This window comes from Pectinophora gossypiella, chromosome 8, assembly GCF_024362695.1.
Source record: "Pectinophora gossypiella chromosome 8, ilPecGoss1.1, whole genome shotgun sequence".
Classification (NCBI taxonomy): Eukaryota; Metazoa; Arthropoda; class Insecta; order Lepidoptera; family Gelechiidae; genus Pectinophora; species Pectinophora gossypiella.
This window is the reverse complement of record NC_065411.1, coordinates 5,986,454-6,013,875: the sequence shown is the minus strand read 5'-3', so window position 1 is coordinate 6,013,875 and position 27,422 is coordinate 5,986,454. Positions and strand designations below refer to the sequence as shown.

Genomic DNA, 27,422 nt, shown 5'->3' with positions numbered 1-27,422 from the left:
TCGTATCAAAAAAAACATGAAACGAAAATTGTAGAGAATTTTATACTCTACAACTTTTATTATAGGTAAAAATATCATTTAAGCAATAGGAAGCAAGATATTCACAAAAAACCAATTTTTATGACCTTTGACCTTCAATATCTTAAGACGCGGACACGGTATCATTTGTGACTTTTGAGATAACATTTAAAACGACAAAACAAAGGTCCATACCAATTTATAGCTTATTATCTCTCATTCCGAGGTGAAACCCCTAAAATGACTGGGCTATAATATATTGTCGCTTTCTACGGTGATTGACCCCGACTGGGAGTTTTAATCGGACGGGCGGCCGGCGAGGCGCGGGGAGGGGACTAAGGCTAATGAATACCCGGCAAAATGTGTCACCTATAACAGCGACCAGCTTCACAATTGAATAGCTAATTGCCACTCTCGCGTTTTGATTGAAACATGTGCAATTACTGTTCGCGCCTTCACAATCTACAGGGCATGAGTCGTGTACTCTCGACGTGTCCAGATCCTCGAGGGTAACAAGTAACCTTGCAAAACAAACCAAATTAAACAAATATAGGATTATATTCAGTGAAACATTTCAAATCCAACATAACAAACATTGGAACATTTCCCAATAGTTTGCACAGGCTGCGGTCGGTAGGCTTTAGGCCTTAACCTTGGTTTTATATAGGTTAAATCAACTAACAGTCTATAATCCCATTTTGCATATTTTCGGCATATATTCTAAGCCACTATGTCGCTACGATGTCTGATATACCACAAACCATGTTAATGAAATAGCGAAACCAACACACATTGTTAAAAAAATAATTAATTTGAGTCCAACAGAATTAACAGATCAATAAGCACGCGAGCCGATCCTTCCAACTATCACTCTGTTTCAGCTACATCAACTAAAAAGGGTATAAATTAATTAAGTAGGTTGTATCTTTTCAAATTACTAGTGTCTTAAAACGTCTAAGGCATCTTTACGAAAACTTATTGTATTTTTTCTTAATTTATTACATCATTATATACATAATTTAGACATAATCATTTATTAATAACGTAACATTTCTCTGGCAGGTCAAGTAAAAAATTAAATAGTAACATATTCATACATGTTCGGATGCTGACGGGCTTACAGCCAGGACTAACAATACGTGCTAATGTTATACCTATTACGTGCAGGCTCGTCGCGTGCGCGCTGGAGCGGCGGCCGCGCGGGTGGCGCCGCCAGCCGCCTGCCGCCTGAACACAGGGCCGCCTCCAGGGCGCACGCAGGTTTGGCAATTCGACAAACTTTCAAACATTCGCACTATACAATATACATATATACTCGTCATAATTTCTTTCAAACTGATTACACAAAAAGTGCAGTTATTTTAATAATAATCTTATTTATTATTAAGCTGAAACTTCACCATGATTTTAGTTACTAAGATAGTGCAGGAGCTATGTACAAGCCTCGCTATTACAATTACTATCACAATGCATCAATGAAAGACAGCGTTAAATTTCAAAAACAATTAATTGGGTAGTTAATTTTTATTTTAGTGTAATTCATTAAAAATAACGATATATAACTATTATTATCACAAAATGCAAAAAAATACAATTTATTGATTTCAAACTGAAAACGTGAGAGTTAAAAAAACAAAGTAATAATGTAATAACAACTATCGTAAGCAATTAATGTTACATTGATTTCTTGAATGTGTACGAAGGCTGAACGAATGCCTTCCAAGTGTTCTTTTATTATCAAAAATATGTTATAACGTTGGGGGGGGATTGCTTAATAATTTATTATTTGCCGACTCCACTGTGGCTACTATGTTACATCTGTCCGAGCGCCGCCGCGTCACTGCCGCGCGGCGGCGTCAATGCTATATAAAAGCGTTTTCACACAGGCACATTCGACTATTATAAAATACTCTTAAACACTGTAAATATTATATGTATAATCGTTACATTATAAACTCGTATCTAAATAATGTGTGTACTCTGGAAATGTTTAATTTTGCCGAATCACCAAAGCTACACAGTCGAGCGCAGTTGGCCTCGCGTCAGCGGCCAGCTCGACACAACCTACCTACATCCTTCAACCGACCAGTTCAATGCTAACATATAAATAAGACAGCAATTTTTATATCAGATTTTTCTGGAAAACGGGAAACCACAACACGATTTTAACACTGGATATGCTAAAAGGCGATAAAATAAATTGACACAGTTCAAACGTAACATTAAGAGTTTCGAAAGGCTCCCGCTATATAACGAGTTGTTGGATATAATCTAAAACGTTGCCATATTAATAACATCACAAGTATGATGGCCCGGCTGCAGCGACACTCGTATCGGTAAATGCTTACTGGGCAGACGAGCTACGTTAAAATTATAAAACATGTATAATATTTAGAAACATTTAGCTAGCAGGACTACAATGAGTGGCCATCTTAGAACCGGTGACCCTACACAGATTAATTAGCTCTATAAGGAAGTCAAATATTGGTGTTTGCGATGTACGTTTAAGTGTATGTATATAAGGCTGCTGTGTGTACGAGACAGTGACCGCGCATGGTGTCAATTATTGCTAATAAATTATGAGGATAACTGTTAGTCTCGCGACGGTGTCGCCGCCGAGGGGTGACGCGGGGCGCGGCCGCGGCACGGGGGGTGGCTATGATCTCGCCCTTCAGCACAACCAGCTGTGTTCCGTCAAGCTAACCAGGGCGCGTGCATTATGGCTCAGTTGTATATTTTGATCGCCTTCTCTAGGTAGTTGACGCGGGACCGCTTGGGCGTCTTGTTGATGTGCTCGAGCCCGAGCCAGGGCCGCCCCGTCGCGTCTGGAAGGGACAAATCTACATTACATTTTAGCACGTGCTCTACACCCGATTGCTTCACATTGTAACATCTTATTTCAATAGTGCGTCCAATCGTCATCAGAAACGTTATCAAACATGGTAATTGACGACATTACATTCGACAACACTCACCTTTCATTTAGAGACGCTTGAAACAATTTTAATGTTTTCAAAAGTTATTTTCAGGATGTTGTTTCTCATACATCATATTTAGACGGTGAAGAGATTATAAAACATACATAAACAGCCTATATACGCCCACAGCCGAGCAAACGCCTCCCCTCAATCAACCGGACGGGGTATGGAACATACTCCACCACGCTTCTCCAGTGCGGGTGGTTGGTTGAAGGTATCATGTTCCTTTTTTTTTAATTTGTAACAGTTGGCAACGTTTCTGACGTAGACGCACGCCCACAGTCCAGCAGGATCGATTAGTTACTTACTTGCGTTACTACTTGGCCTGAAGTCGTAAATGTTTATAACTGCTCCTTCACTTATATAATTCGGCCTGCCGTTTGTCACTACAGCGAAATTGTACTGAAACAAGAGAAAAATACTATTACAGTATTCAGAGTAAGTATAAGCTAGATCAAAAATGACTGGGTCAAAGACAACTTATAAAATGCCAATCTGGAAATAGCCAATAGCCAGTCTACGCCAATTCAAATTCAATCTCATGTTTCTTTTTGACTGATTTAGGAATTTGAATTAAGAATTACGTAAGTTTCACTAACTTTGATAACTGGCTAAACGCGAAGGCGAAGCCATTCAAGAAAAAAAACCAAGAGTACGACATTTGACTATGTTTTGTAAACACGACACAAGCGGCCTTTTTACTATTTGCCGCGTATGGTATTAATTATGGACAAATGGGGAGCACTGAAGGCTCTCACTCGGCACAAAATGTAGACGCAAGTGACGAAATTAGTCCTAAGTATGTAAAAAGTAAAAAAGTATACCTTTTCCCACTCCTTGTCGGGTATATCGAGTTTCTTCTGCAAGCGGTCCTTGACAGCTTGGAAGGGCTCGTTGTGTTTGACGCGCGCGTAGAACGGGATGCCGAACGTCGCGTACACTTGCTTGTAGAAGTGCGCGCACGGCACCAGCACCTCGTCCTCCTGAGAAGCACAGACAAACTAATAAATAAATAATAATAACAAAGTATTGGCATCGGCCCCACACAAGTCTCTCAAAATATCAGCGACTCCAAAGTCCCGAGATAAGGAAATTAAATTCGGCTTATGCGTACGAACACGCAAGTACAGTTCCAAACTTTCAAGTACTATGGAAGGGGCCACACTGGGTGCGACAGGACATAGCCACTAGTGGTAGTAGTTCTAAGCTGTCTTCTCCAATAGATGCACTTTAAACTTAAATAAGTGCCATTTTCTTCCCATTTACCTTTATAATATAAATATGTATACTAATGCTGCCTGTAACTGTTCCCGCGAATGTCTGACCCCCTTACATACTACCTAAACCACACCTCGGACGCTATACATAAATCTCGTATCACCTACCGCGCGAGTGAGGCACAATCCGTAATCCGTATTGTGCCTAAAAAAAAGAAGAAAAATTAAGCAAAATTAAAAATTTTGAAAAAACCCACGACGGTAAAAGTTTCATCGAAAAAGAATAAAATAACACAAAACCCCCGACTTAACCCAATTAATATGTAACGAAATATTATATAAGACCTAAAAATACTTTCTAAAAAAGAGTTGATATCTCGAGACATCGGTAATAGATATACTTAAGTACCTAAACAATGAATATGGATGTTTACAGTTTTTTCCTAACGTGTCTGTTTCTCGAAGATATACTTAAATGTAGCGATAATAATTTTACCATAATACATAACCGAGGAATATCCGTCGGGGGCTGCCTTTTCTATATAAAATTTCTACAAAAATGTAATCATAGGTACTCATAAGTGTATTTTATATCGTTGTTAAACATCAACAATTCTTCAATAATTGTATTCACGTCACTAGAAAAACTTTAGCTGGGTTAATGGCAGCCCCCGACGGATATTCCTCGGTTATGTATTATGGTAAAATTATTATCGCTACATTTAAGTATATCTTCGAGAAACAGACACGTTAGGAAAAAACTGTAAACATCCATATTCATTGTTTAGGTACTTAAGTATATCTATTACCGATGTCTCGAGATATCAACTCTTTTTTAGAAAGTATTTTTAGGTCTTATATAATATTTCGTTACATATTAATTGGGTTAAGTCGGGGGTTTTGTGTTATTTTATTCTTTTTCGATGAAACTTTTACCGTCGTGGGTTTTTTCAAAATTTTTAATTTTGCTTAATTTTATTTCAGACTTTTTAGAGAGCATATACGAATTATAATCTATATACTGTGTAGGTAAGATCTCGCAAAACAATAAGTGTGATTCATCCTACCACATAATATTAAGTTCCTTATTAAATATTATACAGTTGCTTTCTGTTACCTTAAGTTACCTCTATAACACTCATCTGAGAACATGGACCAATCACCCACGAACTCATTTCTGAAATCCGCATTGAAATCAGACAATAAGTTTTAATTTTAATAATATTGCAATATAAACGTTTCACACTAATATAGCAGCGCCCCCTAGTGAGTTAATATCATAAGACTTATCTTAGACCATGCCCCATTCAACTACAAACCCATTGCTGAAAACCGCATTGAAATTGGACAATTCGTTTTAATATTATTGCAATACTATTTTTCACTAATATTGTAGCGCCCTCTAGTGAGTTAAAGACGTAATTTTTATTATTTGGAAACATGCATTAAGCTACCACGTACACATTGCTGAAAACAAAATTGTAATCGGACATTTCGTTTTGATTATATTGCAACATTGTTTTGCACTAATATTGTGGCGCCCCCTAGTGAGTTACAGCCATGACATCTGTCTAAGAACATGAACTAATCAAACACACGTTATTGAAAACCGCCTCAAAATCGGATCATTAGTTTAAAAGATAGGTGGTAACATTACTTTCCACAAACGCACACACAAACATCTCTCACCCTAAACGCATAATATACCTGCTCCGTTCCGTCGTGGGTAATAAATGTAATTAAAATTATACTAACCGTAATTAACAACACTTTGCTTTACTTAATACTACCTGATTATTGAGTGATAGGTTAAACTTTATGAATTAAATGAGGATTAATTGGATGAATTTGATTTACTTGACCACACAATCCACGTGCCACTTATGTCGATCTTGATTTTTCTTTAATCTTCGCCAATCACTTCGTATTAATTTATCTACAATTTATTGTTTATGATATTCTCTGAAATCCGGCTCGAAGCACCATGAATATGCCTGATATGACTTTTTACTGATTTTTAAGGGATTTAGGTAGCAATGAAACAGCACCTCGAACACGGTGCTACGTGTAATCAATGGAACCGAAAAAAAAACGCCTGTCAAAAACAATTAACCAATAAAAACTATTGCAAATAAATTGCTATTATAAATTGAAGAGGCGTTTCGAATAATATTGACTCTAAACACCAATATTGTGGCGCCCCCCTAGTGAGTTACAGACATGATACCTATCTAATAACATGAACTCATCAAACACAAACCCGTTATTGAAAACCGCATCAAAATCGGACCATTAGTTTAGAAGATAAGTGATAACATTACTTTGCACAAACGCACACACAAACATCTCTCACCCTAAACGCATATACCTGCTCCGTTCCGTCGTGGGTATAAAAAGAGTAAAAAGAAAAAAAAAGAAATAAGAAAAAAAAGGGAAAAAGAGTATCGGCTTCGGAAGGGGGTTAAAAAGGCCACATCAAAGCAATTCATCTAAAACAACAATATTGCAATTTGATACTTGCGCATATAAAAGTAAGTGCGTAATACAAGTGCTCTTTTTTGGATGAATTGCTTTGATGTGGCTTTCTAACCACCTTAGCGGGGGTGACGTCAACACTCGATGCGAATTGGTGCGGAGCGGAGTTACCATTCATAAGTACTATTACTCTTTATTCTGTGCCTAAACTTTTAATAATGACTAGCGATAATGATATACAGAAGCTATTTACTTGTAAGTGCAGCTCATCCCGGGGTATCTCCTCTATTCTGTAGAGCCGGGGCGGCGAGATGATCACCTGGTCCAGCGTCAGTTCGGGGTCGGGGCCCGGCAGCACTTTGTGACACGACACCTCCACGATTCTTAACCTGTACAAGTGCATTATATTAAGCATATAGTAAGTATTTATCTTCAATGACTATCATGTAGTTAACGGTGATGGAAAACATCGTGTTTTATAGTCCCATCTATATAGTATGTGATCTAATCCGTAATTGGGCTGGTGCTCCCGGGTTTGAAGTTCAGACAGGTAGTCGCTTCTGTAAAAAACTGGACTTGTCAAATCTTCAGGTTAGGTAAGCGGATCCCGTGAAAAACGGTATAACGCTAACTAGGGAGATGGTAATATCACGCCCGTGACCCCTAACGGGGTGAACTATGACGTTAAGAATACCTCATTACAGATTTCTCTCGTTATTTTTACGGTAAGTTTTAAATTTACTCCTAGTGTTAATCCAGAGACATAACTTCATACCTGCCAGAACCGTCCGGCGACATTTCCACGACTTTAGCTGCCTCTTCTAAGATGTCTGCTACTTTCCCGCCTTTATTTGGGTATAAAATTAATTCTTTGTCTTCTTTATAGTTTGGACCGACCTAAAATATAAGCAATTATGCATTATTAGTTGATAAATTTTGATTAAATATTTTGAGAAGAACAAAAGTTAAGTATCATTTTGACTAGCGTCTTTGGTACAACCATTATCATCAACAGCCTTTGCTGGTCCACTGCTGAACATAAACCTCTCCTATAGCACGCAACTGAGTTCGATCATCGTATTTTCTGCTCCAGCCGCTGCCAGCCACCGTACAGAAAATGTTACTACGTTTTCCAATACGTTTTCCAAGACGCGATCTCCAATCCAGAAACTCGTCTTCACCAACGGTTTGTACTAAACCTGTAATGAAGTTACCAACTGCGACTTTTTAACATCTATGGAATGACTATAATAAATGATATCCAACTTACCCATAAACATTTAAACTGTTTCTTGTTTTCCAATTCGTTAACTTTAATAGATAAAATCTGGTAGAACAATTTCTTAGGGCACTTTGGTTTACAGTACACAAGCAAATCCTTGAGTATTCCGTCGTACGAATACCTCAAAGGCAGTCCCGGGGTGTCTTTGTAACTGGAACAAAATAGTCAATCATTAACAGTGTTTATATTATAATATAAATAAAGACATAAATGCGTAAGTAACTATACCCGTTACGTCTCCATTCTTGGCGCATTTCTACTTTTTTTATGCATACTTCGATCGAAACCTAAGTTCGGTTTTTTAAGTAACTTCCAGGTGGTCCAGAAACGAACTTGGACATCTTGGAAATCCGCTTGGGCAATTCCTAATAACTTATTGACAGCAGTACCATACAAGATACCACAGCGCGATAATTCTAAAGTTGAAAGGTTGGGAGCCCAGTAGATCCCAAAAAATAATATGCACGTCATGTTTTGGAAATTATATATTCGACAAGTTTCAGCTTCATAGAGCCATAGAGCAGTTCTTCATTTCATTTCTGTGGATACTGTAATGAACATTGCAAAACTTTGCCTTGTTCTAAATATCCAATATCCAATAACAGTTTCGATTACCTGCCGAAGCTAATCGCATCGTAAATAGAAATCTAATTAATTAACTTTTAAACCATAATCGACCGTCACACATCGGTCAATGTTAAGTAATCTTTTAATTTTCACTGCGACCTCGTTAGCGGTATAGAATATATATAGTACTACGTCAGAAATGACGGCCAAGGCTCGTAGCCACTAGGCAACAATGAGCATAAAAACTGCATATTTCTCCCATCAGGTGTTGCTACTGTGGAGAGTGTGTTTACAGCTCCCCATACTATTTGAGTAAACAGACATATTGTTTTGGTTATATTTTTACATAATAACCCTTTGCGCAGCGTTTAACTACAAAATCATAGTGTTATATTTATTCCCTAAAGATCGGAAAGAATACAACTTCGAAAACATATTTTCAATCAAAACTGCATTTTTCCAACTGATGTCTGCTTTTCTTTTTCGCAAATACTACAGAAATATTTCTTCATATTTCTGACTTCTTCGTAATTAATCAATTCACTAAATAAGTATACATTTTGCGTAGACCTTAGGTCAGTCACACATACGCGCGTGTATAAAGCTACTCGAGTCGATTGTAAGGAGTATCCTGAATGTGATTAGCGTGTAGCATGAACTGTGATCCGTCAGTCTACGTGATAAAGTTTAGGGCGGTCGCAATTTAGTCGCATTTTCGTACGAATTTGTCTCATGCGAACACACGACCTAACAGGCAGGAACAATTCCTACCTTTCAAGAACTATGGAAAGGGTGCGAATCCCGGTGGTAATATATCACAAAAAATTGTGTATGATCCCTTGATTAGGGCATTACGGGCTAATCACCCGATTGACCGAAAGTATGATAATCCTTCGGAGGGCACGTTAGACCGTTGGTCCCGGTTACTACTTTCTGATTAAGTAGTTGCAACATGAGCCATGTCAGGGGCCTTCGACGGCTTAATAATAGCTCTGGCACAAAGGCTGATGAGGTTGGTAATAATCCACTTCAAAACCTACACGACAGATGAATTATGGGCTACACACGAGGTGTGATTACGTACGATGCAAGTTTGAGAACGCACCCAGAGTGCGACATGCCTAAAAGGGTCAATTATGTACTTACTTTTGACACTTGAAGAACTGTATTAAGTAAGGGTCCACGTTGAGCCGCTGTCCCACCGCCCTCGCCATCTGGTCGTAGCGCATCTGCATCGATAGCTCCATCGTAAACCTGAACAATCACATCATATTGGTGTAGTCACGTTCAAAATATCTGTGAAAATGTCTGCAGATTGTTGATAGGTGTTATGGAATATATAGATGTTCTGAACAATCTGTTTTTGTCGCTACTGTTGAGTGTTCTTAAATTTTGACAATTCCCCATATTATTTGAGTAAACAAACATATTCTTCTGGTTATATTTTTGCATTATAAGCCTATGCCCTTTGCAAAATCGTAGTGTTATATTTATTCCCTAAAGATAGGAAAGAAGAAAACTTAGAAAATCTGGCTTTTCTTTTTTATAACTCATCCTTCAGAAGGGATGCACTCCACGTTGCTCAAAATCTTATAGCAATTTGTCACCAAGTTTAGGTGGATAGTGTGGAGAACTGTCGAAATTTAGGAACACTCAACAATGCCGACTACATTTGAGCTTCTAGTTCTTATTCTCATTGGGCAAAGAGCAGGTGGAAGGACATGACCATGAGATTATCTTCTAGATTTTCATCATCATCAATTTAAGAGCCACGCTCTTGTCGGTGTAGCACTTTCCATTCCAGACTATCAAAGGCCAATTCCTTGACTTCCCTATAAGACACGACGTTAACCTTTTCTTTAATCTGTTCCACGTAAGCTCTACTTGGTCTTCCCCTTCCTCTCTTTCCTTCTAGCTTTCCTTCTATGATGTTTTTAATGTTCTAGATTTTACTATTCTGAAATAATTCAACAAAACTATTTCTGACCAAACTGCCCGCTTTAAATTATAGCGGTACCTATGGTTGCGCAAATCGGCACCAATGTGAATGATGTCGTCTATTGGTCGAAACCCGTGATGTTGTTTTTTACCCTTTTGTTAACGTATAGCCTGACAAATGTCACGATATAACAAAATGTCACGTAATCAGGCTCAGGAGATATCAATGTATGCACTAACCCGGGATCATTAGGCACGGTCTTGTCGACGAACTGGACCTCGACCTTGTAGAAGATGTACTTGAAGTAGTCCTGGCAGGTGGGCAGCTCGAGCTCGTCGTGGCGGTTGTCGGCGCGCTCGAACACAATGATGTCGCCGTCCATCAGCTCGTCCAATACCTGGCCGCGTGCACACGACTCAACCCGAGCGGCGGCGGGTACCGTGTACTCGCTCGCTCGGGTTCACTCACACATACACATACACTATGGGTTTGACTTTACATAATGCTGATAGACACCAAACCCCATCCCATCACCCGTTATCATTGTAAAACATACATAAACCCATGGCTGCATAACTAAACGGGTGGGGTACCACAGGAAATAAGACGAATTGCAGTTTCTTTTGTTATGAGCCACTGGTGATCAGACCATTACCCATGGCCCATACAATGGTCCATCATTTTAGAAAGGACACATCCCTCTGGGTTTTTACGACATAACTGTCGTAACCTCTTGCGGCCGAGATTTCCAGACACAATAATTAAACAATGTAGTTTGGATTTTAAAAGGACATTCGGTATTACGACTTTAATGAGTTATAATACTAACATATCTGTATAATAGCAAATTATAATCCGCGGCGTATTAAGTTGAACAATGACCTTGAATATGCAGTGACAAATAATTGGATCTCAATTGAAGTGCGGTATAGATTTACGCATAACCATGACAACCAGAGACGCTACACGCGCGGACAACCGCCATTTTAGCTCAACTTATAGCGGTCTATCTCGTTGGAGACGACGCAATCCCCTTAGTCGATTATTATGAAATGTCCTACCATTCCGTAAGAGAACATCCAATCCAAATTGCATTGGTCATTAATTAATCTTAAAAAATCACAATTACCTTGACAGGAACAGACCCCAGTTTATAAGTGTGAAAGCGGTAAATACATTATAATTTGTTCTACTTATCTAAGTAAAAATGAAATTTAAAGACGTGATAAACTGCTGGTAATCTAATCTCATAATACAGACTAGATTTCCTGAATGACAGACAATCTTTCGAACACAGTACAAGGTTGTTTTTAAATGAAATGACTGTAGATGTGCGTCGGATGGCATGAACTACTTGGCAGGATAAATGACTTTCTTTAAACTGGTTACACATATACCATACAATAAACCAGAAAAATGATCTTACCAATTCAATACAAGTACCTACAATTTCACACATAACCAGACAATAGCTTACAACTAATGTATGTTCTGTCAGAGTAAAAGCGATAAATTATACCTTTTCGAGAGGGTCGTTGTAGTTGTTGATCTTCTCCACGAAGTCGGGTTTAATCTCCTCGTATAAGACGAGTGGCGTTTCTGGCGGGAACCCTGCAACCACATAAATACTTAAGACACCAACGTAGCGTGATTAGAATGTCAGCAGGACAGGGTGTCAAAAGGACGAGTCTCTTTCGCACTAACGGTATACAGCTTCGTACGAAAGAGAAGGTATTATTTACATTTCACGCACACCCCACTCACTCACTCATTCACTCACTCTCTTTTATGCCACTCTAATCATAAATACTTAGTAACCTAGCCTTTTACTTTCTCGGATCAGTAATCCCGTAATCCCTACTGAAACGAACAGAGCCACACATAATCTGAAGACAACTTGCAGTCCCTTTCGATACAAAATTCTAGGATGAATATGATGAACCAAATGGCGACAGGTGGTCTATCCATCGCCTAAATAGATAGTTTATAATTTGCGAAAGGATTTTTGCAGGCATACTTCGTGATTATCAAATACCAAATCCAAATAAGTCATCTTAGCACTAACCACCAAACACCATCGACGGTTGTCGTTGTAAAGATAACAATATGAAACATGCCTTATCTCCCTAGCGTTCTCGTTTTTCACGGGGTCCGCTAACCTAACCTGAAGACTTGACAAATCCGGTTTATTTTAGAAATGATTGCCTGTCTGATCTTCTAACTCGTGAAGGGTACACCAGCCCAATAGAGGTTAGGTCTATGAAACGCATTTCTCTGGAATGTGGGTTTCCGTTTCCTTTGATTGAAACATGAATTCGAAAATCATTCATTTGGAACATTTTTTATATGCTGCACACGAAACTGTCACAATGAGAATCAAAATATATTCGACAAGACAAAAACATTCCACTTACCAGCACGTTTATTGAGTATAGGTATGAGATCGGCGGGCTTGCTCGCGATGGGCAGGTAATGGTGTCCGCAGTAATGGATCCTCTTCTGCTTGGGGTCATAAAACTTGAAGAACAAGACGACGTCGTTCTCCTTGTCGAAGGTTGGCAGAGTGCTGAGGCCAGAATCTGGGGGGAGCATCTCTAAAAATATGTTCCAAGGGTTCATGTTCTCTGATATGTCGGCGACGGTTTTGTGCTGGTCGTTCACGATGTCCAGGCAGGTCGGTCTGCACGTCTGTTGAGGAGAGGTTTATTTAGTTGTTGATAGGGAAGAATGTTTTCATCAACTTCCTTGCGTTATCAAGTTTTACACATGGCTTACCTAACCTGAATATTTGACATGTCCGGTTTTTTGTAGAAGCGACTGCCATAGGGAATATAGGGAAAACCAGCCCAATACAAGTTATCACATACCTCCGAAACGCATTTCTCGGGAATGTGGGATTCATCACGATTATTCCTTCACCGCTGAGCACTTGCATTATAATATCCAAACATGAATTCGAAACGAAAATTATTGGTTTAGGCCCGTACTGGGATTCCAATCTGCGACCTCACAGTGGCGTTCTTCCAACTAGGCTACCTCAGCTTCAGATCACAAGAGGTTGTTCTTTTACGATATAGTAACTATTCCTGGAAGCCAGTCGAACTTTCGAGCGCTTTCCGGATGATTACGTGGCACACGTACGAACACACAAAGAGTTTCCTTCCAAGTACTATGAAAATGCGCGCACTGCATGCGAGTTGGCATCGTAGGAGAGCTGGCCGCAATGTGACCCAAATATATAATAGGCTATTTTTTATATATAATATATCCAAAAGGTATACAGGCCGTTACCCGCAAGTTATTCACAGTGCAGATTCCAATCCGTTCCATCACGACGATTAGACGAGTTTATATTTGAACTAAAAACCTTGATCTAATAAGAATAGTGCCCTAGAAGTGTCACTCAAATAGTAACTCTTTGAAGGGTTTTTTTAAGCCACTTACCTGATTAGAGCGCGCACTGAACGGCCACGGACGGAGGTGTTTGAGCGGGTACTTGAAGTTTTCAGCCAGCATTTCCATGAGCTCAGCAACTGTCGCCTGTTTGCGTACTCTGAACACGCGGTAATGCGCTCTCTCGGGGTCGTACAGGTCGTTGCCTTGGTGACCGTCGAATGCCTCTTCTAGTACCACGTTTACGTTCATGTACAAGTGCGCTTCGTTGCGCTCCTTCCGACGGATCTGTCAATGGATTTATATCAACGCTAGGTTTATGTTAAAGTTGGTTAAGGCTTTATACAAAAGTAACTTATAAGATTATTTTTATTATTCACAATGGAATTCATTCAAAGCTGGTAAGATATATCTTATCTTTATCGTATGCCCAGGATAATAAGCATGGAACACAAAGTTTTTCTTCTCTCTTACCAATGATGTTACTATTAAAACTACATAAACAAGATTAAAATTAGAGACGTGTTCTAGAATATAAATGATTACTTAGACAATAGTATGATACTAACAGTTTCGATTCTCTTCTCCTCAGCTAGTCGCTCGCTCAGTTCAGTAGGTATGTCTGCCTGGGTAACCTCTTGCAACACAGTCTTCAATTGGGAGTCCCTGCACAATGAATTACTTATAGAATCACACAATTGTTGTCATGTAAAAATACTAGATTTAGACATTCTTATATGTTTGGAAAGCAAACGAGCCACTCGATGTTAAATAGTAGTTATTGTCTTCTATGGACATTTTTTGAATTTAAATTTGAGTGCTTCACAGCTGCGTAGCAGTTGTAAGGCGTTTTATCCAAACATTACTGCCTTAGGGAATCACTACAAAGAAATTACTACCGATGGGTCCGGTATACTCGTAGCGAGCGGCCAAGGTAGTCCCTTACCTAATATAAACCAACATGTAAGCGTTGGTGCAATGTCGCACGGTGAGCGCCATGTCCTCGTCGTGCCCGCCGTAGTTGTACTCGATAGCTTCCTGCTTCGTGCAGCGCGACACTACGTCGTCGTCGAACTTGCACCACTGTGACATATATTGTTGAAAACGTGTAAGTATTTACAACTGTTTTTTTTTTTTTCTATATGGAAACATTGTACACACATTAGTTAGCGGATCTTTCTCTCTTTCTTTCTCTGACTGATTACACAACAATCAAGACGCTGCTGGTTTTATATTGTCATCAAAAATCCTAAAAAGATTTCTTAAGAAATCAACAAAAAAAAATCACCACCTTTTAAACTACATCACGACACCTTTCTCCAGTATAAACCATCAGCTTAGTATACTGGGACCTGAGCGAGTCCTAGCCACGATGTATTTAGTAGCTATATAACGCGTATTACCCATCCGAATGAAATAAACAACTTACTTAAAAAAATACGCGTATCCGATTCCCACAGGTTATTCGTTAGTGTGCGCCAGCGAGTGTCAGAGTCAAGCGAATACACATTAAGACTAAGACCTCAAGCAACACTAGTGACTCACCTTGCCGTCACCCTTGGGGTTGATGAAGACGACGTAATGTCCGCCATGGTTGTCTCCCGAGTGCACCAGTACCGCGTGCAGCGTGTAGTCGGCGGGGGTCTCCGGCTTCTCTTGCAGGTACGCGTCCAGGTTGATATGCTCGTAGAACTCGAATCTGTGGAATGGAGATACCATGTCATAAAAAAACTATAGCGTGTGTGTTAGGGAATGTTAAGTTGGTTTGGACACATAAAGCGAAAGTTGATGGTAGGGCTGGCAGAGGAAGACCGAGAAGGACTTACGATGATCAAATTGGAGATGTACTTAGAAAAGGTTCAATACGATCTACTCTGAACCGGCGTGCGTGTATGAACCGATTGATGAATGTGGAGGAAGCAAGAGGACACACTTCTCAGGATCGAAGCAAATGGAATTCTATAGTCTCTGCTTACCCCGGTGGGAAATAGGCGTGAGTTTATGTATGTATGTATGTATGTTTGGACACATAGAGCGGATGAAGGATAATGGGATTACGAAAGCAGTAAATAAAGCAAAGGTTGATGGTAGGGCTGGCAGAGGAAGACCTAGAAGGACGTACATTGACCAAATTGGAGATGTCCTTAGAAAAGATGTTCAGTAAGATCTACTTTGAACCGGCGTGCGTGTATGAAATGATTGATAAATGTGGTGGTAGCAAGAGAAGTATATCAGGATTATAGGAACTTGTGATCAACTGCTTGTCTGTCACACATAAAAATATAAACAAAAACTAGTCTACATACCGGTCGTTGAACTTGACAGAGCTGTCGGTGATGGGGTCGTACTGGAACCTCATGAGGTGGAGGTGCAGCACGGGCGGGAATGACGCAAAGATGACGCCCTTCTCCGCCTCCTGCAGCCCGTGCTCGCCCGCGTCATACTTATTCTCGCCGTCGAGTGTCTCTGTGCTGATGTAGTCCTTGAACGACTCGTCGACTGCGAAGGAAAAATAAAGTTATTAATCATTGATATACGGTTAGAGAAACCGCAACGAAAACTGAGGGATAATTAGACTATGATTCAGAGTTATTATAATAATAAAAAATTGTGTCACTTGATATCAACTCAGGATCATGGTCTGAAACTCTGAATCATCTATCCCTCAGTTTTCGTTACGGTGTCACTAACTCTCTGTATAAGTACTCGTAGGCGACGAACTGGCAACATGTGGGTTTGTATAACCCGACCGCATTACGATCCACCCCGCCCTGTAAGACGACTACCGTACGTACGTACGGTAGACAAGTAAATATACGTATATTGTGATGATTTTATTTAATCTATATACCGCAGCGGTATGAATGTATACGTGTGAAGTTAGCGTCAAGTTTTCGTCGAATTTTTGTATGACGTACTTATGTATCAATGTTATTAATGGATTACACTATTAACTTTAGAACGAAGAGTTTTTGTGTCTTCCAAAACAAAAATGTTTTCGGCTATAATAACACGAAGGTACACAGGAGTGTATGTATATACACCCACAAGTCGCCAGGTATCAATCAAGTACCGCCTTTTCAATTTTACGATACTACAGGTACTATGTAAATAAAATACTTTTGTAACGTAATTTGAGACAAGTAAACAAATCTTAAGCTCTTCGACAAAAACAACTTAAAAGTTATTGAAGGTATTTATTCTTCCATAATATTGAAGTATGAGTCTAGACGTATCGATGTATTTTGTCTGAAATAATAAAGCGTAGGTCCAATCGTACGTCTGAAGATTTAGCCGACGCAAGTCGCCCTTTTCCCAGACACACAATGACCTTTAATTTCATTGTTCAATAAAGCGGTGCCTACGCACTTTTATTTAAAAAAATAATACATTTTCAATAAAGTTAAGTTCGTTTGAAGGAAAATATATTTCTCTTCTCTAATGTCTGAAAATATTTTGTCTACATTGAAATAAACTTAAATATTTAGTAAATAACGTAACATAAACCCATAACCGCGTAACAATGTCGTAGTAATTAAACGAAGGCAAAAGATAATCTTATCTTATCTAGCCTAAAGTGTCCCACTGCTGGGCAAAGGCCTCCCTCCATTTCTTCCAAAACTCTTTCTCCAGTGCTTTCTCCGGCAAACAAATCCAAGTCGTCGCGCCATCTCCGCCTCGGTCTGCCACGCCTGCGTCTGTCTCTATTCGGAGACCATTCTGTGGTTATCTTAGCCCAGGTCTTTAGGCATCCGACAGACTACAGACAACTAAAGATAATACCAGGTTCAAAATATAGTCCGCGTCACGATAATAATTCGCCGAAATACCTTTCGGTAGATTTGGTATATACACCCACTTATCGTTTCCGACCCAATTCGGCCGGCATTTCAACAACATAAGATGTTCAAGGAAACAAACTGATAAAAGTGGAGGCCAAGACACAGAGCATCACGCCTGTATCCCGGATGGGGTAGGACGAGATGTATAGTACTTACACCCACTCCACTCCAGCTATGTTTAAATAACTATGAACCATATGGCGACAGGTTTACAACTCGTTGTCCTTTATGAATGTATGTATTATTACATCGTCATTATTATTATTAAGAGGAGTAAGGGGAGAACGGAAAGAACACCTATGTCCGGCCCAACTGCCAATCTCACCTGCGCGCGTCGGTGCTTCGTTATGAGTGGCTGACGGCGGTGTCCACTGGGCGCCGCGGTGCGCCCTGCTAGATAACAGACGAGGCTCTGGCGACCGAGCAATGGCGGTATAACCATACCAACGGTCGGGCAACCGACCGTAGAGGCAACAGCGGCCTTGGAGTTTAAATAACTTCAAAAATGTCTGGGGCAGAAGGCAACGGGAAACCACTGCTTCTATTTTCCCAAGAGAGTCAGCATGAAGGGTCCAAGAAGCAACCCTGAACGCTAACCACGATCCTCAGATTTGAGGGACCGGCCCAAGAGAGAGATAGATTATTATTAGGCGTTCTTGCACAATGTATATGGCGTCATCAAAACCCCACAACCCATAAGACAGAAGAAGATAGACATAACAAGTCGACTCACTGTTTTTCTTCCCCTTGATGTTGAGTTGTATGTCGTAGAATGTCTCGACACGCGTGCTCGACACGTTCACGTTCTTGCACTTGATGTATGACGTCATCTTGCCCTCGAACAGGCGCGGCACGGTGCCCTCCACACAGGTACCCTTCATCTTGCTCTCCAACTTGTCCAACAAAACCTAGGGAGAAATAAAACGGTTTAAATCAACGACGTCGAAGTAATTTTGTTCATTATTGGTTCATATGCAAACGGACATTTCGGTAACATATTTCTACAATTCGACAGGATAAACTTATTCAAAGGTGAGCAAAGGCGGCTTTATCGCTAAGGGCGATCTCTTCCAGACAACAAGAGACAGGACATAATACACATGTACAACTGCAGTGTAGCGCGCAAAAGACAGATTTACTTACTTATTTACTAACATTATGTTATACTAGGTGTTACCCACGACCTCGTTCGCGTGAACTAAGTATAGAAGTTTTATACAAACTTTTCCACCCCTTTTTACCGCCTTAGATTATAGATAATATGGATGTGAGTTAAGTATCTCAATAGTCAAACTCACCCTAAGGAACTCCTGGACATCATGCTGCATGAATGAGTCGAGGGTCTCCCAGCCAAAGCTCTTAGTCAGCTTCTTGGTGCCCACCGGCTTGTCTGAGAACTGTAGCTCGAAGAACACCCGCTGGAGAGCCAGCGCCACTGACCTGAAGACAAACACACGTCTAAACAGCCACGGCTTTGAGTGGTGTCTTCTTATCCAGAACATCCACCACCACCATAAGACCAACATCGACATCTTTGTTTATCTTTACGTCATTTAATCTAAGTTTTTAATCAACCAGCGGGGTATGCACGATTACGCTATCGCACTCGTCGCGACATATATCGCGGGCTACGACCTTTAATAGCCTTACGACATTTATCTACAGACAGCATTTGCTACGACTATTGGTCGAAGGGATATTTTAGTGTAATCTGTGCAGACATCGCTTATGTATTTTTATAGTTATTGTGACGTCAGCCATCCAATGACCGACCGCATCGATATCAATCGATAAGCACTAGTATGCTACAGGCTCCACCTAACCTAAATGAAGAGAAAAACCGGTCTTACTTGGTACTGTCGTCAGATTCTGTGGGCATCTTGTACACAGCCTTCCTCAACTGGTTGGTGAAGTAAAGAGTTTGCAACAAAGAGTTCATGTAACACGTGGCGCCCTGGTTCTTCAAGCCTGGAACAACGTGGATACATTGTATTCACAAAAGTCTTTCAAATGTTAAGACAAATTAAAAAATACTAATGCATTTCTATGTCTAATGGCCCCGCACTGTTCTCATTAGGCCTCTTACTCGAGCTTTGTAATGTTATGTTCGGGAACTACTCGCTAACTAATTTCCCCAACGCCTAATCATAAATATGTGGAATATATTGGCATCTCGTTTACACTAATTGATGCTCCAACCAAGCTGTGAGTGCCATCCTAGACAAATCTACAAAAGTGATGTCTTCGTCAACTTAACAATCGTGGAGCATTTCAAGCTTTCCTTTTATTCCAGGCCTTGTTTAAAGCATGTATCAACAGGCTGAAGAGGCGTGAGGCAAGGTTTTAACCACAATTTCACCCGAGAATGGAACATTATAGAAAGTGCCTATTCACTCTTGCCTTGAACAGGCCCAGATTGTAGTTATCGCGAAACAGATTCGCGAGCAGAAAATTCTAAGCGTATCATAGTATATTAAAGTATGATAGTAGTATTAGAAGCGAGGAAGCGAAACGCTATAGGATTGGAATTTGTATGAATGTTATATCAACCAAAATAACAATAATATGAATCCCCACTTCAGTACTGCTTACTGGAATACGAAGTCATTGTCAGCAGCCTCTGGCTGTGTAAAGACCCAGACACCAGGGTTAGTGTGGTCGATCATCGACCTTACAATGCACAAGATAAACTTTAATGTGGACTTACCAACATAACCGGTGTGTTTCTTGGAGTCCCAGGATACCCCGTGTGGCGCCTCAGCGGTGACATGCACCTCCAGCGTAATAGAATCGTCCTTGATATAGCCCTTCTCCGGGTCCAAAACATCATTCCATGCCATAAAGTGAGAGAAACCCCAGTCGTTCTCCTTGCTGTATTAAGATAAATTATAGGATAAGTAAAATTGACAGTTGCAATATCATATTGCCTGGGAAAAAATTATGGTGGGATGGACGGCGTCCTTCAGGTAACAGCCAAATACACTTCCACGTTACTTGATCTGATCAATATCGTATTTTTAATTAGTTATTTAACGAAAAAACCGGTGTCGGTTTTTTTGTGTTGTGCCAAACCGTTGAACGTTCCAAATGGGTTACGTCCCGAAAACCACAAGCAAATCGTGATTCAATGTTCCAAAGAACCAACTAACCTGTAGAACAAATGCTGTATCTTCCTATAGAATGGTTCGGTGTCTGGCTTATGGGAGATGAGTCTTAGCTCGGCCATGGCGTAGCAGGACCAGCTCGAAGACTCGCTCTCGCCATTGCACTGGAGGAAAAAGCCCAAGGACTTTTGCTGCTGGCGGTCGGGTGAGGGCGCTTGGCGAGGCATCACCATGATCTTTAAAAAAATAACATTATTTTATAACTCAATTGTTTTAGATGCCCTGCAGTGGGATGGTGTAGGCTAGGAGTAGTAGTAGTAGTTTTAGATACATTTTTTGTTAGGAGTTCCTTTTTAATAATTACTTATGACGAAAACATGATTTTCATGTGTTCTGTGAAAACAATCAATAATTTCATCATCACAGGTGTAAAGACATAAGATACAGTGTCTCTGTAAAAAATGAGAATGTCAATGTACATTATGAGAAGGAAAAGCTACTGAACAATAAAGTCAGGCAGCCAACCAGCTTACCTTCCAGGGTAGGTTGCGAACGTAGCACGGCGGGGACAACACGGAGTCCTTCAAGTTCCTGAAGTTGTGCACCGTGAAACGGAACGTCGCCTCCGAGCGCGCCTCGTCGTCCTCCATCTCGGTGTCCAGGCAGGCAAGCTGTAGACAACATACAACAAACATAACATAATGTCCCACTGCTGGGCACAGGCCTCCCCTCAATCAACCGGACCCCTCCGGTATGGAGCATACTCCACCACGCTGCTCCACTGCGGGTTGGTGGAGGTGATTTTTACGGCTAATAGCCGGGACCAACGGCTTAACGTGCCCTCCGAAGCACGGAATCATCTTACTTTTACGGACAATCAGGTGATTCAAGCCTGAAAAGTCCTTACCAACCAAAGGAGTGACAATATATTCAACATTAATGCTTGGGACGAGCTGCAGCTTAGTTTGTTTAGTTCTTTTCGTTTGTTAAAGGAACTTTTATTTTTACCGAAACATACCAGCTCCATAACAAGCGACTTCAGTGAATTATCTTATTGGAAAAGGAAGTTACCAAGAATCATTTAATAGCTCCTACACTAATTGCTCAGATAACAAGATATCTACTTCAAAAGTCAATATCAGAACAAATACAAACATCAAATATTATGAACATAATCACATAGTTCACATTGTTATTGGCAATAAAATTTCTTTATTCTTATTTGTTACTCCTGACCCTGATTTTAGTGGCATTATGAAATTCCAATAATAAATTCAGATTCATATGAGTACACTACCCACTATGTTTTGGTCCTCAGATCGTTATAATAATATTGGCCCCGATTCCTGCAGACACCGCCTAATTTTATTTTAAGTTATATCCGTCAGTTTCATATCCGTCGAAAAGGAAAGGGACGGATGATTCACAGCTCTTAATTTTAGGAAGAATGAGTAAATGAATGAATAACCCGAGCGAATCAAAAAGGTACGTCACTGGTATGCAATCCGTTTGACATGCTGTCTACTAACTGTGTCGGGTTATTGCCCAATGTAAAATTTTTAGACGGTTGTTTTAGATTTGTGCTTAAAATTGACGTGTGTTCCATAAATTTTATGCTTGTCGATTACCCGTCCCTTTCCTTTTCGGCGGATAAGAAAATGACAGATATAACTTAAAATAAAATTAGATGGTATTTACAGGAATTAGCACCATTATTTATGTTACTAAAAAGTGAAATAGAATTACCCTTTACATACTTGCTAGAACTTTAATGAGGTAAGATGAAAACTAGATGATGATTTAAATGAAGATTATCATAAAATCGTAATTTGCTTAGCTAGAATTTTATTTTCCTATTGTGTTATTTTGGGGCAAATCCAAACAAGCCGTAGACCAGGCAGATACAAAACATCTTAACAATCTCCGAGAATAGTTGGGATTGAGCACTGTTTCGTACGGCTGCGGGTAAAATGAAGATTTGCCGTAATGAGCGCCAGTCTTCGGTAAGAGACGGTACCGAAAGAAGAGTGGAGATGTCGCGTTACATAAAGTTTCTTACGGAGCCAGCAGTTTAATTCAAATGTGGGAAAGAGGACATGACGCGTGTAGGTATTGCAGCGTCGGCAGCCAGGACTAACGCGGGCTGAATGCCAGGATGTTGATAGGAGAGGTAGAAATGATCTTGGGATTCTTGAAGCAATAGAACGGGACGACGTAAACAAGTGGACTCACCGGCATGTCAGATGACGTGGTCTCCTGATTCTTCATTACTTCGCTCATCACCACCTCGCCGTTGGGACCTTTCATAAGTTCGTCGTCCCACGTCTTGTCGGTAGCCGTATCTACAGTCTCCACTACAAAAATAAATTGATAACTTTATTAACAACTGCCTGTGATTCTTCAAGTGTGAAATTGTGATTGCTAAATCACCAGATTTAGAAAATAGTGCTAAACAGTTACAACCATTAGGTTTTTATCATCAATTAGGCTTTTCAACGAAATATAACTGCAACAGTGTTACTAAATAGTAAATGAATATGTATACTGCATCCTTTTTGTCAGATTGTTTAATTAAATTTTAATGAATGTTTTACATAAAATATTCGGCTGAGTCTGATTATACTTAACAATCAGAATATTACCTTTGATACAAATTTGTGTACACAAACCACCTATTACTAAAACTTAATAAAGTTTAGAAAATTATAACAACAGGAAAAACAATCTGTCCATTGTTTTTCTGACATTCAAATGGCATTTTTGTCAGCATGACACAAGGTGGAACAATTATTAAAAAAACAAAAAGTTAACTGCCAGAATTACAAAAAGTTAGTTGATAAAACCTCATTTCAACTTTATGAGATTTTTGTTGACTCATATATTTCTTATATTCGATTGTCCTTTTCAACTTATCTTTCACAATAACATGCTTCTACGACATAAAAAATATAAAGGCCATGCATTAATAAAGAATAGAAATACAAGTTAACAGAATTGTATCCAATAATTGTTTAATTTGGTTCCAATTCTGTAGAGAGGTTCATTGACATAAGTAATTGAGGCAAAGTGGGAACATGGTTTTTTAATTGATTAGGTAATCCATTATTAATATGATGTAGACTACATTAGGTGAAGCTGAAGAGCGTATGTTATCTTCATTCTGCGTTGTTATTTATTGTTATTCGGCGCTTGAGCACGCTCAAAGTGTGAACTGGGAGGCCCAAGAGTGACGCACTACTATACGCTTCTCTACACACTTGGGCGCATGAGTGTCGCAAGTCGCCTACCTGTTCTACGGGAATAACTTAAGCCTATGATTTACGCGGGTATTCATACTACTTAATACTCTTATTTATACGGATGTAGACTGGGATAAACGCAGGTATGAAACATAAAATACATGCCTGACTTGCACCATCAGTAGCCGTAGCATGGGGGCCAAATCCCAGTAGTTCTGTTAACAGAACTATGCAACAGAACTAGTGGAAGTAAAGGCGAATATTTACCTCGCGCGACGACGTCATGATTATACTATTAGAATCGGTTTGGTTTATTTATCGAAGATATAAATGATCACGTCACGCGCGATATACCGGCTCCATGCTAAAGTTACTGACTGGCCTGTGGCTTAAAAGTTATCGCCCTAAAACACGTAATTCGTAAACAGTTTAACACGCATGACAAGCCTAGAAAAGGTGTGAGCGTATCGAGAAGCTGTTACAAAAACATAGGCGTTAAAACTAAGTCTTTGTGAAGTGGGCATTCTTGCTTACTTACCATATTGTAGTTACCGACATAGAAAAGTTTATGGAGCAATAACGTATAACGAGTCGTGCGACATGCCTACTAAAACGACGATTTAAGCAAGCCTCACAGACCCAAAAACCTACAACTACCAAACACCCTATTCAAAGTTACATTACGAGGGAAACAAAGAAATTGGACACCTACAGACAATGATAGAATGGCACACCTAACAATATGTTATGCAACACTATCCCACTAGTGCTGACTCAGGAAACCTATCACAAGACTCCAAATAGAATGTTATGCATAATCCAATTATTCTGCAACAACCAGAAGCTGTATAACAGCATTACAACATTCACATAAAATGTCCCAATTTTACCTATTAGTCTTAATCCCACATGCAGTCGTTGAGGGTATAAAAACATGCATGTACATACACTAACATGAACTACATACCCAGTGACAATTTTTAAAGCAATTTTAGTACTGCATAAAGCAGCTTAACTCTGAGATCAGATACTTAATAGCTGGAAATTAGATAGAAAGGTAATACATTATTACAATATCCTGTAGGTCAAAATCTAAAAATTAACATAGCATAAAAATATCCTTTGCTGGAATGTTTTGAATGATAAACAAACCACAGGTGTTGTGAAAAGAACATAAGCTCACAACTATATATTATATTCCCTATTGTGGTAGTTACAGGCACATTGAACTAAGTACCCACACCTGACCATGCTTTCAGGTGGTTTTGCATGTGTTGTTTCTTATGTTATATAGTATAATAAACATAACTAAAGACCATATTTTCATGTCCTCTAGTACATAATGAAATAAAGTATTATCTGCTACTAACTAATAATTTGTAGTAGGTACCTATAAATGTGGTTAGAAACTTCACACATCCTATCAAATGACTATACCAATATTACATACTGGCATTCATCTAAATCACTTTATTTATTTACTACGAAAGTGTATACTTAAAGTAATTATTCAACAAAGAGATAATACTTAGATTTTATGCAATACATAGTTATTACTACAATATTACCTCTAGATTAAGTTTGTATTTACATGAGCCATGTCAGGAACCTTTGGTGGCTTAATAATAACCCAAACACCAGGGTTGCTGACGTTGGTAATCCACCTCACAACCCGCACAATAGAAGATGGTATTTTTTAATGTGTTTGTGTAAGTAAAGGTCACATTATTAAATTTATTATAAGTATTTAAAGTGAAATATTTAACTTCATTCTAAAGCCTTTGTTATCAGGAAAGCTTCAAGCATCTATCATAAATCTATAATTGATTAATGGAACTATTCTGATGTAATAAAAAAAATGTGTTAAAGGTAGGTATGTGACCTTCATTATAATTCTACATTTAATGTTTGATATCAGAAATAATTAGGTATTTTATAATTTTACATTTAACAGGCGCATTACTATGATTGCAGAATTTGCATTGTGAAACATTATTGTATTATTGTTGGATTTTGCATTGTTGCACTTTCTAAGGAATTTTCAAGAAACATATTGCTGTCCATTTATGTCGGCCATCAACTTGACTTGATGGATATCATAAAACACATCTTTGAATCGTTGAATGACTACAGTTAGTTTAACAATAAAAATGAGACATAAATCAGGCTGAAAGGGCCACAAACATTCATTACATTTTTCACATAACCTCTTAGTATAGTATTAGAAACTTAAATAGAAATAAACAACACTACAAATGCATCCTCAGTTGATGAATATACAGTATATTTCAAGTTTTTACCACCAACACCAAATGCAGAAGTTATGGTGTTACAAAACAATGCAATCTAATTTTAGAGTTTGACAACGACTTGCAGTTTTAGAACAAAGAAAATGCAAATCTCCTTCATTTGTTCCTATAGTAAAACACACACTGGATGTGTATCCCATATTGCACCTATTGTGTAGGTGTACAACTATGCTCAGAAAAATGAAAACAAAAATTATCTAATAAAAACAGAAATAAAAAGATTGAGGTTAAGTGCAATGGAACAATCAAACATACAAGCAGTATAGTTAATACAAAACACCTGATATCACCAGCCACATTACTGATTGGACATAAATGTCACGATAGTGATTCACAAATAATTGAGAAGCTAATGAATGTGTTGTATGGTGGCTGGCGCGATGCGAAGCGAGTAGTGTCGTAATGTAAATAATAGAGTGGCGGGGTGACTGACCGTCCTGCGTTTCCATCTCCTCAACCTGGTTCACATTGGAGTCGTGCTGCTGCCTGTCCGGGGCAGGCGTGTGGTTCATGTTAGCCGGGCGCGCCACGGGGGACTCTCGCCCACAACTCTTCGAAATTTCCTAAACAAACACTCCCATTGAATACCAATACTGCACACACCACAATTACAGGACTTGTCGACGTCCGTTAACGCACCATACGTACCTTTAACGCCAGGGGATCGGTCCCTTTGGACCTGGTGAAAATTCGTTGAACGAATTTCAACGAACCTTTCTCATCTACACGGACGCCCTGCGTACCCGGGGTTTTATTTTTCTTGGAGGACAAGATGGTAATTTTCGAAGAGTGTTTACTAGCGGCGCGGCCGATGTCTGCAATTTTCAACACAAGGGCCCGATAGAAGATAGAGGTACGCTAATAGCACATTCCTAATCTTTTGATCATTGCCAGAATTACTCTTGATCACGTTGTAGTACGGCGGAGTATAAAAAATCACTAACGTAACCGGGTAGATAGTTATTTTCGCGAAAATAAACAAAATGGTGGCTGATAATTTAATTTCTGGCTTCGGATGTGTGGCCCGGTTTGATCGACGAATGCACCATTTTATCATTC

The 27,422-nt window shown here is 39.4% G+C and overlaps 1 protein-coding gene across 3 annotated transcripts; it reads right to left on the bottom strand.

The window, feature by feature from the left end:
- Positions 1–557: 557 nt before the first annotated feature.
- Positions 558–27,422, bottom strand: LOC126368850 (ubiquitin carboxyl-terminal hydrolase 7). 3 transcript variants are annotated; one of them, XM_050013022.1, is made up of 24 exons: positions 27,012–27,422; positions 26,797–26,926; positions 23,048–23,169; positions 21,349–21,486; positions 20,861–21,051; positions 20,419–20,582; positions 19,562–19,679; positions 19,010–19,151; positions 18,445–18,619; positions 16,176–16,368; positions 15,415–15,568; positions 14,816–14,952; positions 14,439–14,535; positions 13,921–14,157; positions 12,891–13,164; positions 11,996–12,087; positions 10,716–10,873; positions 9,684–9,791; positions 7,959–8,121; positions 7,464–7,585; positions 6,942–7,077; positions 3,821–3,979; positions 3,305–3,398; positions 558–2,858 (listed from the first exon to the last, which is right to left on the bottom strand). In XM_050013022.1, the coding sequence occupies exons 2-24, from the start codon at positions 26,873–26,875 to the stop codon at positions 2,743–2,745; spliced, it is 3,369 nt and encodes a 1,122-aa protein (XP_049868979.1). In that variant the 5' UTR covers positions 26,876–26,926; positions 27,012–27,422; the 3' UTR covers positions 558–2,742. The 3 variants fall into 3 exon arrangements, with proteins under 3 accessions (XP_049868979.1, XP_049868983.1, XP_049868980.1); XM_050013026.1 differs by having other exon boundaries at positions 558–2,843; XM_050013023.1 differs by having other exon boundaries at positions 10,716–10,861.

What these genes read in the sequence shown, in the direction of transcription:
- LOC126368850 (XM_050013022.1), bottom strand. Translation starts at nt 26,875, where the DNA reads ATGAACCACACGCCTGCCCCGGACAGGCAGCAGCACGACTCCAATGTG. An exon ending in ACCCCAAGGGTGACGGCAAG is followed by an intron (nt 14,953 to 15,414) that starts GTGAGTCACTAG and finishes TATATGTCACAG; the next exon opens with TGGTGCAAGTTCGACGACGA. An exon ending in ACCGTGCCTAATGATCCCGG is followed by an intron (nt 9,792 to 10,715) that starts GTTAGTGCATAC and finishes GTGATTGTTCAG; the next exon opens with GTTTACGATGGAGCTATCGA.